This window comes from Carassius auratus, chromosome 18 (genome assembly GCF_003368295.1).
Source record: "Carassius auratus strain Wakin chromosome 18, ASM336829v1, whole genome shotgun sequence".
NCBI classification, from domain to species: domain Eukaryota; kingdom Metazoa; phylum Chordata; class Actinopteri; order Cypriniformes; family Cyprinidae; genus Carassius; species Carassius auratus.
This window is the reverse complement of record NC_039260.1, coordinates 19,177,472-19,192,014: the sequence shown is the minus strand read 5'-3', so window position 1 is coordinate 19,192,014 and position 14,543 is coordinate 19,177,472. Positions and strand designations below refer to the sequence as shown.

The 14,543-nt window shown below is 36.2% G+C and overlaps 1 protein-coding gene across 1 annotated transcript; it reads right to left on the bottom strand.

Annotated features, from left to right (window-relative positions):
• Positions 1-2,864: 2,864 nt before the first annotated feature.
• On the bottom strand, positions 2,865-14,458 carry LOC113118749 (short transient receptor potential channel 6-like). The gene is made up of 12 exons (XM_026288168.1): positions 14,448-14,458; positions 13,576-14,338; positions 10,480-10,665; positions 9,477-9,641; positions 9,069-9,285; positions 8,196-8,423; positions 7,107-7,371; positions 5,257-5,452; positions 4,086-4,289; positions 3,761-3,817; positions 3,455-3,530; positions 2,865-3,164 (listed from the first exon to the last, which is right to left on the bottom strand). The coding sequence occupies exons 1-12, from the start codon at positions 14,456-14,458 to the stop codon at positions 3,028-3,030; spliced, it is 2,505 nt and encodes an 834-aa protein (XP_026143953.1). The 3' UTR covers positions 2,865-3,027.
• Positions 14,459-14,543: the final 85 nt, after the last annotated feature.

Genomic DNA, 14,543 nt, shown 5'->3' with positions numbered 1-14,543 from the left:
AGGACGGCCTGACACCTCGAACTGCTGGTGATTCCAGGTAAGTTGCAGTTGTGGAAAATGATAGCACTGGAGGCTGATAAGTTCTGCTGGTTTCACGCTCATGTTCAAGTCTTTGCAGATCTTTTGCTGGTAATTTGCAACTTTTCTTCACATCTTTTGTAACCTCACTGACAAACAAACTGCTCGATTGTTCGATAGTCATGCTACAGTTCATCTTTGTAACACAAATTAGGATATCATTGATAAAATCCGAGAGCTTCCTGACCCTGCATTGACAATAATGCAACAGAAATGTTCCAAGTAAGGACAATGTTTAAATAGTCCATGTGACATCAGTGGTTCAACTGTAATTTTACGAAGCTACAAGAATACGTTTTTTCATGGTACTCTTGATAATGATGGAGGATGCTGATGCGGAAATAATTGTTGAATAAAGTTGTTATTTCGGTTTTCTTTGTGCACAAAATATATTCTCGTAGCTTCGTAAAATTACGGTTTAAACATTGATGTCACATGGACTATTTTAACAATCTCCTTAAGTTTCTGGGCCTGGGAACGTTTCAGTTGCATTACTGTCTATATGCAGGGTCAGAAAACTTTCAGATTTCATCAAAAATATCTTAATTTGTGTTCCGAAGATGAGCGAAGGTCTTAAGGGGTTTGTAGTCTCAGCCTCAGACATCACACCCACGTTGGCTAAACTTCTGATGCATATGGGACACAAAAGTAGAAACACTTCAGTAGCGTCGAAGTCGTCATTGTATTGGTTGAATTCTACAAGATTTCTGGGAGACGTGTGTGTTGCGTCCTTTACTGTTCCACCTGGAAACAAAGATGCCTTGACGCTAAACCCCCTCATGAAAGAAGAAAGCCATAGTGTTTACAACTGTGATGGCGAGTGCTTATCAGGATCAACTACACACTGGAGTTTCAAAAGTATGTGAAATATTGAAAGTTTGGGGCATAGAATCTTTAAAATACATATGAGAGTTTTACACTATGCTGAACGAAACTATCTGTGATTGGTTGTTTGACATGTCATCAGTCTGAAGGTCTGGCTACGTGAGAATAACGTGTTTGTAACGACATGAGGGTGCGTAATTAATGGCCGCATTTTAATTTTGGGGTGAAATATTTAAGTCTTTTTTTTTTGTTTTCACATTAAGTCACACCAGAAAATTATATTAGATAATTAATAAAATGTATGTGGCTTGGGACTAGAAACTTGCTTTAGGGAAAAAAACATAATATTTTTGTAATGGCTGTTGTGTACACAATAAAACCACACTGATGTATTCAAGCAAAAGTCAAACCAAAGGAAGATTTCGAATGACAGGTATAGCTATGTTCTTGGGTCAAGAGCATTTTTATAAATGCTAATTATTTTTTTATGGAAATTTCCATTGTTCATGTTAGCTAATGTAGTTAACAAATGCACACTTATTGTAAACTGTTTCAATGTCTTTGTGTGTTGCCTGTTAAACTGTTGCTTTTCTAAGCAAAATAATAATACAAAAAAATCTGCTCAACCAACTCAACAGCACCTCTTTGTGGTCCTAAAAAATAGTGGCCCCTAATGCTACTGAAATAATAGTCATATTTTAAGCCAAAATTACATTTTTAAAAGGAATATAATCTGACCAGATAATCACACAAAACAATCAAACATGCGTGGCTTGTTTTAGAGGGGCATGGGGGTTGCCAAAATGACAAATTCAGTAATTTGCATTATCTAATAATCATTTTTTTGTCTCTTCAATTAAAGTTCAAACTGCAAGTAAAATATAATTTGCTGTACCTCCACTGAAAGATGTTGCATGAAATACTAATTGAACCAGGGTTGAATTTGGGGTAATTCAGGGCTGAATGCGTTCAAGCATGACAAAAGAAGAAAATACAAATAAATAAAAAAATTCTAAAGAAATAAAAATATGTTGACAATTTACTTGCTTTTCAGTTTGTTTCTTCGTTGAACAGATTTGGAGAAATTACTGAGAATCTCAGAGTGTAGAGTGTAGTGAAATTAGGGTTTAGTGCATATATGTTAACATAAAAGTACAAAAGAGGGCAAACTAAATGAAAGCACAATTTTCCACCATTAAAGAAACATTTATTTTTATGTTTTCATTTTTTTTTTTTTTATAAAAAGACTGACATATTTTAATGGTCAGACTTCACACAATTAATAATTAGGGTTAATAAAACATTTGTGATACAATCCTAACATGATAAAATATGACAGATTTCCAAAGTTAACAACATCAATAACACCATGCAAAACACAGCAACTACACATGTGCAGTGGCATTAGTTCTCTGACTTTGGTCTGTTCTGTCACATAGGTTTGATGAAATCAAATCAAATTCAATCAAACAACATCTTTGTCTCTGTGTTGTGTAGTTCCTGTGTTTTGCCTTTGTAACGTAGCATATTTAGATTGTGAGAAGCAATGGCTAACAGCAGAACTATTAGCACTGTCAGTACCAAAAACATGACTCTCCATAAAAAATTAATTCAGAAATGTTTTAACATTTTTACTTAAGTTAATTTCAGCTTCTTTTTATGCAAAATGAATGCTCTTAATTTTGAGGAAAGAGTAATAGAGGAATTCTCACATCAGACTAGTACAGTAAATGTGGGGGTTGCTTCTTTTTTAGTCAGCTGCATAAAAACCTTTTCAAAATAAAAGTCCTCTTACAAACTGCTAGTTAGGCTAGATAAAAAGACACAGCCTTACACGACTGTGTTTATGTATCTGACCCCTGGTCATATTTCACCCAAAAAACAATAATAAAAAAATGAAAAGAAAGCCTATTTTAGTCAGATTAAAAGCTTTTGAATTGTGAATTTCATGGATTTAGCACCCCAGTTCTGATATGTTTTGTTTTTTCAAGTATTCATATGTCATTGTTAGGAGTATTACCTTTATTTGATGATATTTTTAATGGAGAAAAAAAAATTTATTATATTGACAATCTAATGAGAATCACCAATGTGAATAAGGAAGAGATTTACTATTGAGAAAGACTATAGGGTTCGTTGACCAGCCATTCTCTCTCCCAGTTTCCTGACTAGTTCTGCTAGCTCCTCCGTCTGACGGGATTTCTCCTCCAGCAGCTCATAGCGCAAACTTGAGATATCCTGCTTTATCTCCTTTAGTTCCCCTGTAAAACACAAATCGATTGATAAAGACCTTCTGTCATCAGTGATATGCTTACATAGCTGGATCATAACTGGACTCTGACACACAACCAAAAGTCCACCTCGAAAATTAGCTCCAGTGGACCATATTTTAAATAAAAAATGAAACATAAAAAACTGTTTTAAAGCAAACCATTTTACAAAAAGAAGCTTAAATTCTGATTTTAAATGAACAAACAAATCAGGCCAGATATCACAAAAATGATCTTAATTTAATTAACAGCACAAAGTCTGGTTTGGAACAACAGTGTACCTTCATTTACTTCATCTCCCTCTTTGTCAGTCTGTGCTTTGATCACATATCGTTTGATTAGCCTTTTCATGATCCTCTGTGGAGAGAAAAAAATAGCACCACATTTATTTGGAAGATTCTGTCAGATCCTAAAAGACATGATATACATTATTATTAAACCGCTTTCCAAAATAGCTTCTTCTGATTGGTCTGTCTCTGCCATTACTGATCACTGGCAGTAAACTATGTTGGAAATCTAAATTGTATCGTTCTGTGATCTAATTATTCTCAGCATTCTATCGGTGGCTTATCAGAGTTGTGTTTTACCTGGTAACGACTTGTATGAGGTGAATTCTTCTCACTGGATTCTTTTTGTTTACCCGACTAAAAGAAAAAGAATTTCTTTGTGAATAACAAACCCAAACTATTCTGTTCTTTCAATAAATCAAATGCTTTTCATGTTGTTACACAATCTGGTCATAAGAGGGAAGCAAATACCACTAAAAGTGTGTAATATTCATATGAAAAAAAAAATATGCAGTTACATTAAGAACCCCACCTCATTATATAAATAAAACGGAAAGCAATGTTGTGAGAAATCTCTCTCACGCATCAGATGCATTTTGATTTAAGAATGTCTCCTCTTCCTCACCTCATTGAGCTCTGTGTCCTCCTTCAGGTTCTCTTTGTGTCTGTGAAGAGGTATTAGCAGGAGCTGTTTGAGATTCATAGCCAGGCTGATGACTGATTTTGGGCTGGGGATGAGGTTAAAGGGCACAGGCAGCGTCCCTCCTTCTTCAAAGTACGAAAACCACAGCTTAGCCCTGGCAAATTTCCACTCCACATCTGCATCATCCTGTTACAAAGATACACACAAAGTAATGGCAAGTGATGTTTCTCTGGAAATGCCTTTAAATCATTTCCATACAGGTACATATAGAGTAACATTAAATATTATTTTGCACCAATAACTGTACAAATAATGTTGCTTTAAATAACCCAAATATCCATCATCAAAGTATCATTTATTAACATAAAGGTAGCACAGATAGACTTTTTAAGAAAACCCCTTTACCTAAAGTATAAAATGCAGATTTTCTAAGTTTAGTTTTATAATTTTGGGATTTAGGTTTGGAGGACAGGAATCCACTTTACACAGCTACTGCTAGAGAAAGTGCATATGTGTAACTGGATTTTTTTTATCTTTACTGAGCTATAGAATTTCCTCATGTGACGGCTAGCCTCTATTTACACTTTTAAAATAAAAGTTGAAACAGTGGGGTTTTGTAGCAATGTCATTAAAGAACCATTAAAGATTTTTTACTCTAAAGTTTGAATTAGTAGCATGAGAATCTGATGAAACCAAATGCTATGAAATATTAGAAATGGTCAAATAATGAGATCTCCAGATGGCAATAAAAATTATCAAAAATAACTTCCTCTGTTTCCTGTTACCACATCAGACCTCTTTGGTCAAATAAATCTTTTATGGATTGATAATGACATTCTTGCTTGCAGCAGCAACTCTTTTGTATTTTTCATCCAGTGCTTGAGCAATTCATATTCACTGTTGTGTGCTACTGTAATATATTTAAAAGGCCAAGTTGCTTTTACACAAACAGGCTGTAATTTATAAGACCAACAAAATCAATTTCTACTGTAACCAGAGAGGACTTCCCATTGCATTTTTACAAATGCAACAGTACAATAAAGGATCTTTATCTCATTTAAAAGGGAGTATAAATGAGAAATGATGGTCTGGACATTTGCCCCAGGCCTGTACCATCCTACTATCCACAGATCTCATTTCAGAATATGATTACCTCAATTTCCTGAAATGAGTTGTTGATCATGGCGATGAGCATGTTGAGTAAGACGATAACCATGGTAACGTTGTAGACACCGTAAAGCACATAGCCAATATTCTCAATGAATTTGTGCCCGTTGTTGATGATGACAGACTTGACCTCAGAAAGTCCAAAAATAGCCCAAAATAAAGTTTTAAAGCTTTCCTCAACCCTGGAAAAGAGGAAACGGGTAACTTTGAGTTATTTTATATAATTTCATACATAATTTTAATGATAATTATGTTGTCATGTAATATATTTGAATTCCTAATTTATCACACATATATGAAAGTATGTTTTATTATATGCATACATCAAATTACTTAATTTGATAACACTCTGCAATAATGTGTCATGTGTTAATATTTGTTAGCTAACATGAATAATGAAAAATATATCTTAGTTCATGTTCATTTTAATATTTACTAATACAGTACATATTAAAATCAAAAGTGATATTTGTTCATATTTGACTAACATTCACAAAGGTTAAAACAAAGATTAAGAAATACTGTAAATACTGTTTCTAATCTGTTTGTTGGCTTTAAAGGGATACTCCACCCCAAAATGAATTTTTTTCATTAATCACCTACCCCTATGTCGTTCCAAACCCGTAAAAGCTTCTTTCATCTTTGAATCACAATTTAAGATATTTTGTATAAAAACCTGGAAACTTGAGACTGTCCCATAGACTGCCAAATAAATAACAGTGTCAAGGTCCAGAAAAGTATGAAAGAAGTCATCAGAATAGTCCACCTGCCGTCAGTGGTTCAACCGTAATGTTATGAAGTGACGAGAATACTTTGTCAGCCGTGTCAGCTGCGCCACAAGGATGCACTGTTTCTATGTGTATTTAGCTTTGATTTGAAAGAAAACAGCGCATCCTTGTGGTGTGGAGGACACACAAGCACATATGCAGCATATGGTGATATGGAGAGACACGGAGGAAAATGTTGACAAAGGAATTGTTGAATAAAGTCGGCATTTTTGCTTTCTTCGCTTACAAAAAGTATTCTTGTCGCTTCATAACATTACAGTTGAATCACTGATGGCAGGTGGACTATTCTGACAACGTCTTTCATACTTTTCTGGACTTTGACGGTGTAACTTACTTGGCAGTATATGGGACAGTCTCAAGTGTCCAGGTTTTCATCCAAAATATCTTAAATTGTGTTCCGAAGACGAATCAACTTTTATGGGTTTGGAATTTCTATTAATTATACAATCTGCTTACATTCAACTGACTACAGGTGCATCCATAGTTAGCTAACGACCATAGTTAGCCAACGATTGTTTTGGGAAATTCATCCCTGACCAATGATTAGGTTTAGGCTTTGGAGGTAAATCTTCATGCTTAGTTTTCTTCAAAATAATAATAATAATTTGTTTTCATACAAAACAAACTGTATGAATTCATATAAAATTGCCAATTCATAAAATACTTAATTTTGGGTTGGACTTCAAAGCTAGACATCATAAAACCCACAACCATACAATTTTTATTTCTTTAATAAAGGTCTTTAATAATATTCACTGTATTTCAATGAATTACTTATCCATTTCATATTATCCTGGGCTTTTTTACAGAGTATGAAGTGTCCAGGACACTTATTCACTCTCATGTCCACATGGACATGGTCATGGTGTGGTAGTCATGATAATCAAATTTGCCAAACGCCTACTTCCAGTATGTCCTTATGCATTGCTGCCAAAGGCTCTGAGCGTTTTTGTAATTATATAACTAATAAAGAGACGGATGTGATTCATTTACAAAGGACAAGACAAACAATCATCAAAGTTACTGATGTGAATTAACCATTGCTTACGTTGTGAAGGCGCCATTCTGCTTGGCTCCACGATAGTACGAGTAGAGGTTAAACATTCCAATCATGAAAGCCACAAACACCATTATGAAGATCACCATGAATTTGAATATATCCTTCACAGTCCTACCCAGAGAGATCTGCAAGGGCCCAAAGCTCTCATTCGCCGGTAGGATGTACGCAATCCGAGAGAAGCTCAGAACCACTGCGATGGCATAAAGGCCCTCAGAGATCAGCTGAGGGTCTGAAGGAACCCAGTGGATGCGAGCTGCAATACGTACAAAGGAAGCTTGTTAAGGTTGAGCATGTTGTCTGTTCTACAAGTATTTCAAAAGGTCAAGCGAAAGGTATTCCACAACAACAACAAAAAGTTATTGGTGTAAAAAAAGTGTTAGCTGTCATATATAGATACCTAATTGTCAGTGTTGGTTTTGCACTTCATTAACCTCTAAACCAAATGCATGTTTCATGAAAAACTTCAGAAATACTGAAGTTTTCCAAAAGGGACTGAACCTTTTAAAGAGACTGACCTTTTAAAGTTAATTTCCTCAAGTAATCAAAAAGGTTCAAAGCTGAATATATAGTTTCTAAAAAGATTATTTTGTTATATAATTTTGTTTTCATACATGGTTTTTCTGTTTTCTTCCATCTTTATTTTCCTAAAATGATTGATTTAATACTGACAGTGCTGTCTGTAACTACACATTATTGTATAGCATTGTGCATTTTAATCAGTTAATCAATGCAAATAATCTAATAAATTTTGTGTACAGTTTTCAGGTCAACTGTACATTCTGTGATTGATCAGCCAACAGCAATGAACTCACTACCACATCATTGTCATGAATATATCAGTGGGAAATACGAACATACATTTTTAAATAAATAAAAGAACAAATAAATATAAATGAGTCACAATTGTTTTACCCAAAGCTTAATACATTGTTTTATAAAAGTCATTTCTTAATTAATGCACAAAAATAAAGTTTTGCAAAAATATTTTTTTTTGCATTGTTGAATTGATGTACTGTAGAAACCATAATCAACTTTTTTCTTTTTCAAAATTGTTCTTTTTTTGACAGCATTACTCACCAAGACGATAGTATTCTATCTCAAGGGGCAAGGTAATGTTTGATAGATCTGTGTAGTGCTTGTCGACATAACTCTGTGCAACATTTGCATGCCAAAATGCCATAAATCTAGCAATGAATGAAGTCACAAAAATGGCCAGCATTCCAAAGTCCAGCAAATTCCATGGCTCCAGCAGATATTCCCGAGGACCCTGAGACCATATCTCTTTACATTCAGCCCAAATCATTCCTTTAAATGGAAGAAGAAAGAGACAGGTATTTAGAGTTCATGCACTCAAAGTCATTTAATGCCATTTAATAACATTATTACTTTACAGATCATTTCTACAAGTATTTTTGAAGCTTTAGTTTCGTGTTGCTCATAGCAGGTTTTCACATTTGATACAACAGACATTTATGGCTTTATAGTATAAAATGGAGCTCATGCTCAATACTCAAGTGCAGTTGCTAATATTTCTATTGCCAAAAAGTAAAATGTGCTTAATTTTATGATCAGAACTCTGTAGTTTTTTACTGTGATGGGGAAACATAATGAAAATAGACATTCCTCAAGTCTGATGTATCATATTTGCTTCTCACATTTTAACATTTACATTTTATTTTTTTTCAGAAAAATATGTTTAGATTAAGTAAAATTGCTTCAGTCCAGTAAGTCTTCTTCTTAAAATACTACTAACAATACAAATGTTACTCTTATGTTTACTTCATAAAGTAACACAACCTGAAGGGGGACAATTTTTCAAATTACATTAAAAGGCCTTTGACTTCCTAAACAAAGTATAAAAAATCAATCATGCGAGTGAGTAAATGATCTGATCCAAAATAAACTTTTTTGATTTGTTGTTGTGTAACACACTGAGAGATGATGGCTGACCTACGACCCAGGAAATAATCAGCATTTCCATCCAGGTAAAAGGGGTGGTCTTCATGCGGAACAACTGGGACGGGTGGTCGTGGATGGTCATATTTGGTAAGAGAGATGTCCCTTGGAAACGGTCAGCAGCGTTCATAATGAGAAGGCCAAGAAAGATTGTGAAAGAAGCTGCGTGTGCCACAAATTTTAAGAAAGGACCACGTATGATCTTCCCCAACTGTAATTAAAAACATTGCAGAAAAACAAATAAAGAATGTTCTGAAATAATGTAATTTTACGAAGAAATCAAAAAACGGCATTGTGTTCATCATTTGATTTTCTTACTCATAATATCACATAAACAGAAAAGAAATTCAGTGCCTTGGATGAATTCACAGTGACTAAAGGTTCAGGTTATTACAGTCTGACCTTGCTTGAGGGTGCTATCCAGTACAGTAAGGCCAGGATGGGAAGTCCAACCACCACCCCCAGAACCACCAGCAACTTGACAGCTGTGGTTTGCTGCCTGAGCCCTGACAGATTCTCATACCATATGGACAAAAGCTGCTGTTGGCAGTTTGGATGGGCTACAAACTGTGAGGGAAGCAGAGCAGGCATAGATACAGTAAACAGATATGTTTGTATTACTGTGCTATCATGCACAGTGATTAAAGGAACACTCCACTATTTTGACAATAGGCTCATTTCCAACTCCCCTAAGATTAAACAGCTGAGTTTTACTGTTTTTTAATACATTCAGCAATCTCCGGTTCTGAATAGTTGAGTGTTCCTTTAAACTGTTCTATTTCAGCACTTAAAGGGATAGTTCACCCAAAAATGTAAAATTCATTAAATTACCCTAATGTTGTTCTAAACACACAGGAGCATCGTTCATCTTTGGAACACCAATTAAGACATTTTTGAGAAAGGTAGTAAGAACATTGTTGAAATGGTCCATGTGACATCAGTGGTTCAACTTTAATTGTATGAAGTTAAAAGAATAATTTTTGTGTGCAAAGAAAACTAAAATAACTTTGTCCAACAATTCTTCTCCTCCGCGTCACCCTAGCGTACCATTTTGGAGAGTATCACATTCTTTTCCTGAATGTAAATAAGGCATGCATGTGATGCTGCAGACGTGGAACACGCATGCACTGCGCCTTGTTTACATTTAGAGGAGAGTGCACACATGCGTTGTGGCACTCCATAAAATGGCACCCCAAGATGACATGGAGGAGAACATTTGTTGAAGTTTATTTTTTAGTTTTCTTTTGGCACCCAAAATTTATTCTCGTAGAGAAATTAATAATGTAATTAACATTTTTGGGTCAACTATCCCTTTAATGCTACACTAGTTGAATAATTACGCCTAATAATTATATAACTTACTGATATCACTGTGTGAAATAATAATGTTTATTATGAAACCTACCTTTTTCAGCTCGTATTTGATGGCCAGTTTTAAGCGAACTAGATTAGGTCTGCCACCCTTGTCAAAGTGGCCACCTGCCACTGTGTCTCCATTTAGAATGGCTTCAACCTCCTCTGTATTCCGACACAGATCCAGAAGTCCAACTACAAAATCCTTACATTGCATAGACAGCTTTTGATAATCGTTCTGTGAAAGGAAATTATCATAGATCTATTTGTAAACATACTATTGTTTATACTTAGGCTTAGTGATTTGAACAAACTCATAAAGCTAAGAATTAGCCTAAGCTTTGGCACATAACCTCTCTCACAACATTTGTGGTACTGATGTGAATTATACTTCACTGGAGGGTTAAAAAATGGGTGAAGACTTTGAAGAAGGTTAGCATTGAAGAAGCAACAAGGCCCATATAGAGACTATCACAGAGATGGGGGATCCTGACAGAAAGCAATCTCTGAGGACCAACTATTAACACCCAGAACACCTAACAATGCCCTAGCAAACATCCAAATCAACCTAGAATTCACTGTGCAACAGTAACCCTCAAACTGATGTAGCCATTAGCAAGCACCATTCATTTATCTTTAGTGACTTAATTAAAGTTATTGTAAAGTGTTACAAACACACATTTCCTGGCATTATTAAGGTAACAGCCAGAGCTTGCCAATTGCAACATGATTATCCTTAATGTCTGCAAAGTGAATGTAACTGGCATGTTGTTATGTACGTTTTTTACTTTCTAGAGAGCAGTCGTACCATCTGTTAAAGACTCAATCAGCAAACAAAACCTTCAACTCATTATTAATAATATAATTAAGAACTATGCCACCCACTCTATGGCAAAGGCTGCAGACTCACCAACTACCAAGCAGGATTGTACACCCACAGCCATATGCTCTCTGCATAAAAAGTTAAAAGTTAAATTAAAAACATAACTCAAACTCATTTGTCTAGCTGCTTGTCTTTTTCCTAATGTATTTTCTGCTTTATATTATTATTACTCTTTATCAATTGATATTACCCAATTAAATGCTTGGTCAAACCCCATTACTTTGTTGACAATGACATATTGTATATCCTATTTAAACATAAAGGGGTCATATGATGCAATTAAAATTTTTGAGACTAAAGTCTAAAATCCAAAGAGATATTTTTTATAAAAGTTAAGACTCGTCCACACACCGCTAAAATGGCTCGTTCTAACACGCCCCACATCTCTACGTCACTATGTGGGAATATTTGCATAATACCGGCCAGATTTTCACTCCAAGAATGAAGGCATACCATATATTTTCATTGTATTATCAGTCCCTCCAGAAAAACGTGATTATGCGATTGCGTGATTTAATGCATAATCAGCCAAGGGCCGCATATTTATGCATTTTTTCAAATACGCCGCACTTTCGCCACATAAATTGCCGATTTCAGGAAGCAAAATATGCGGAGGTAGCATGATTTCATAATAATAATAATAATGTTTGTTGCAAAAAAGTCTTAGCAGAAAGTTGAAAAATGTTGCGTTTACTTCACACAAGTAAGTTGGCATTATTTCCCAATGGGGACCTTATGAAGTGACGTAATTGCGCGACGTGAACATCATCTGTGAAGCCCGCGGTGAAACCAGGGTGAAGGACGCAAATCATTCTCATCTGCCAACAAAAATAAGCGCAAAAGACCACGCGAAAGCAGTTACCCGGTGTGTTACATGACAGTGGGGGCAAATTATTTTGAGAGAGGGATGAGGATGAGGATGGCGAATGATAGGCCAGTGTTAGAGGCTACGCAGTTAGTTTTCATTTTCACAGTGGACTGTTGTAGTTTCATTCAGAAGTTGATGCACCTCTACAGTTGTAAGATTGTACTTTTTTGTTACAGAATAGTACCAAAACCTTACAGTTGTAAGTATATTAGTAGTATGTAAAATAGTTTACGTTGCAGTATTTTATTTGTATTCATTTTTACAGAAGTTGTTGAATATTCCTTTTGTAAAGCTGGAGAACTTGTTTGACTCAATGTTTTGTAAGTTTGAGCCATGTGTTAATTAAGGTCTGAAATAAAACAGAATGAGAACTTAAATATTATGTGATTTAGTATGCTTGCTTATCATAGGAAGTCATAAGAAATGACTCATTACAGTAAGGTAGTAGCCTAGTGAGAACAGTGTCACCTTTTTTTCTCTTTTTCATCAAACCGCAGTTTTTGCAAGTTCCCGCAATTTCATCGCATAAGACTGCAAAAATATCCCACATATTCCATCGCATTTTTTTAAGAAAACCTGCCGCAAAATCAAGGATTTTTGCCCGCAACAATCACAAAAATAATCTGCGTTTTTCTGGAGGGACTGTATTATTGTTGTTAACTCCGCCGCCATGTCATATAGATGCTTTATGTTTCACTGTGAAAGCAAAACTACTTTGTTTGGCCCTCCAAAAGAGGACGATATCTGCATCGTCATGTCTGTAGCTTTCACCGTGGATAAAGCGAAGTCCAGCCTGGGGTCATCACATGAGGTTGCCACAAGCCCAATGGACGCTCACTCAAGCCGGCCTCCACTCACTCTAGGCCGCAGCTCACTCTAGACCATTGGCCTACACTCACTCAAGGCCGCGTTGTGTGACACTGTTTCATTGAGAAAGTGAAAATACTTTGTTTGGCCTTCCTAATGAGGACACGACTAGAAATCATGTTTATGTCACGTTTATAATTGGTTTTATGTTTATGTCTGGTCGACACAGACCAGACAGGGCATCACAATATGTTATGGGGCGTAACATTTCCATCACACGCTTGAGGTATTCGGCCAATCACAATGCACTGGATAGCTGGCCAATCAGAGCACACCTCGCTTTTCAGACTGATGAGCCTTGTAAAAATCTATGTTTTTCAGAAGGGGCATAGAGGAGAAACAATAATGTACAATATGTGGAAAATAATGTGTTGAACATTAAACCGCATAAACACATTATACCAAACACACAAAATAATGTTCTTTTTAGCAGCGTCATATGACCCCTTTAAGTTGGGATGAGAAATTATTTCATGTTCCATGTTCCAACAGAATCTTCATTTTCTTCTCTTATATACTATCATGCTCACCTTGAACTCTTTTTCTATGTTGGCCAGTACAGCCAGTTCATTGCTGAGCTCCAAAGCCGTCAGTACCGGATCCTCGCTGGACAGGGAAAGGTAGGCAGGGCTTGCCAGCCCTTTGTAGGCATTGATTCTTGAACGCGAATGGCTAAAAGAGTCGTGCCCCTGGTGATAGAGGCAGCTGTTGCATTTGCAAAAGTAGTCATGTGGTCGTGCAATGTGGGCACCCTTTCTTAGCAGAATGTGCACAATCTCATATTCATGGCAATGAGAAGCTAGTATAATGGGTGTAATATCATGGGAAAACCGAGTGCCATCCTCATCATAGGCAAAGAAGTCGTCTTGCGTCTCTGCCTGGAGGGGGCTGCTAGTAAGTTTAGATGTGTCCGCAAAGGCTTGGTGGCCCAAAATGGCCTCCACAATACGAATGTAGCCTTTACTTATGGCTAAAAGCAGAGCATCACCAACCCTGGCCAGGTTCTCTTTCCTCAGCAAGAGTTCAGTCACTTCCAGGTGCTCATTGGCAACCGCAAGCTGCAATGCATTCTGGCCCATGTAGTCCACACAGTTGAAATTAAGGTCTGGGAGTTCTTCTAGCATCCTACGGATGACAGGGATATTTCCATACTCTGCCGCCTCTAGGAAACGTTCTTCTGTTGGCGATAGACTATTGTAACGGGCATTAAACATGTAGGCCGGTCTTCGCATAGCCATGCGCCGGCTCTTAGCCAATGCATGCCTCTGAAAGTCATCATTGCTCCAGCTATTCCTACAGAGAGAAAATCAAATCACAAAACTTGTTTTAAACAGATGCGGTCTCATTAGCAACATTCCAGCTAAATTTTGTCTTTTGTCAAAAAATATGAAGCACAGCTCACATAGAAGTCATTTCTGATGCCATGGATTACTATTGAAATGACTGCACTATGCTTGTCAACATTTGCAGAATAGTGATAACTGTGAACAGTGTTAAA

What these genes read in the sequence shown, in the direction of transcription:
- LOC113118749 (XM_026288168.1), bottom strand. An exon ending in ACATAGAAAAAGAGTTCAAG is followed by an intron (nt 10,666 to 13,575) that starts GTGAGCATGATA and finishes TTCCTTTCACAG; the next exon opens with AACGATTATCAAAAGCTGTC. An exon ending in AGGACACAGAGCTCAATGAG is followed by an intron (nt 3,818 to 4,085) that starts GTGAGGAAGAGG and finishes TTTTTCTTTTAG; the next exon opens with TCGGGTAAACAAAAAGAATC.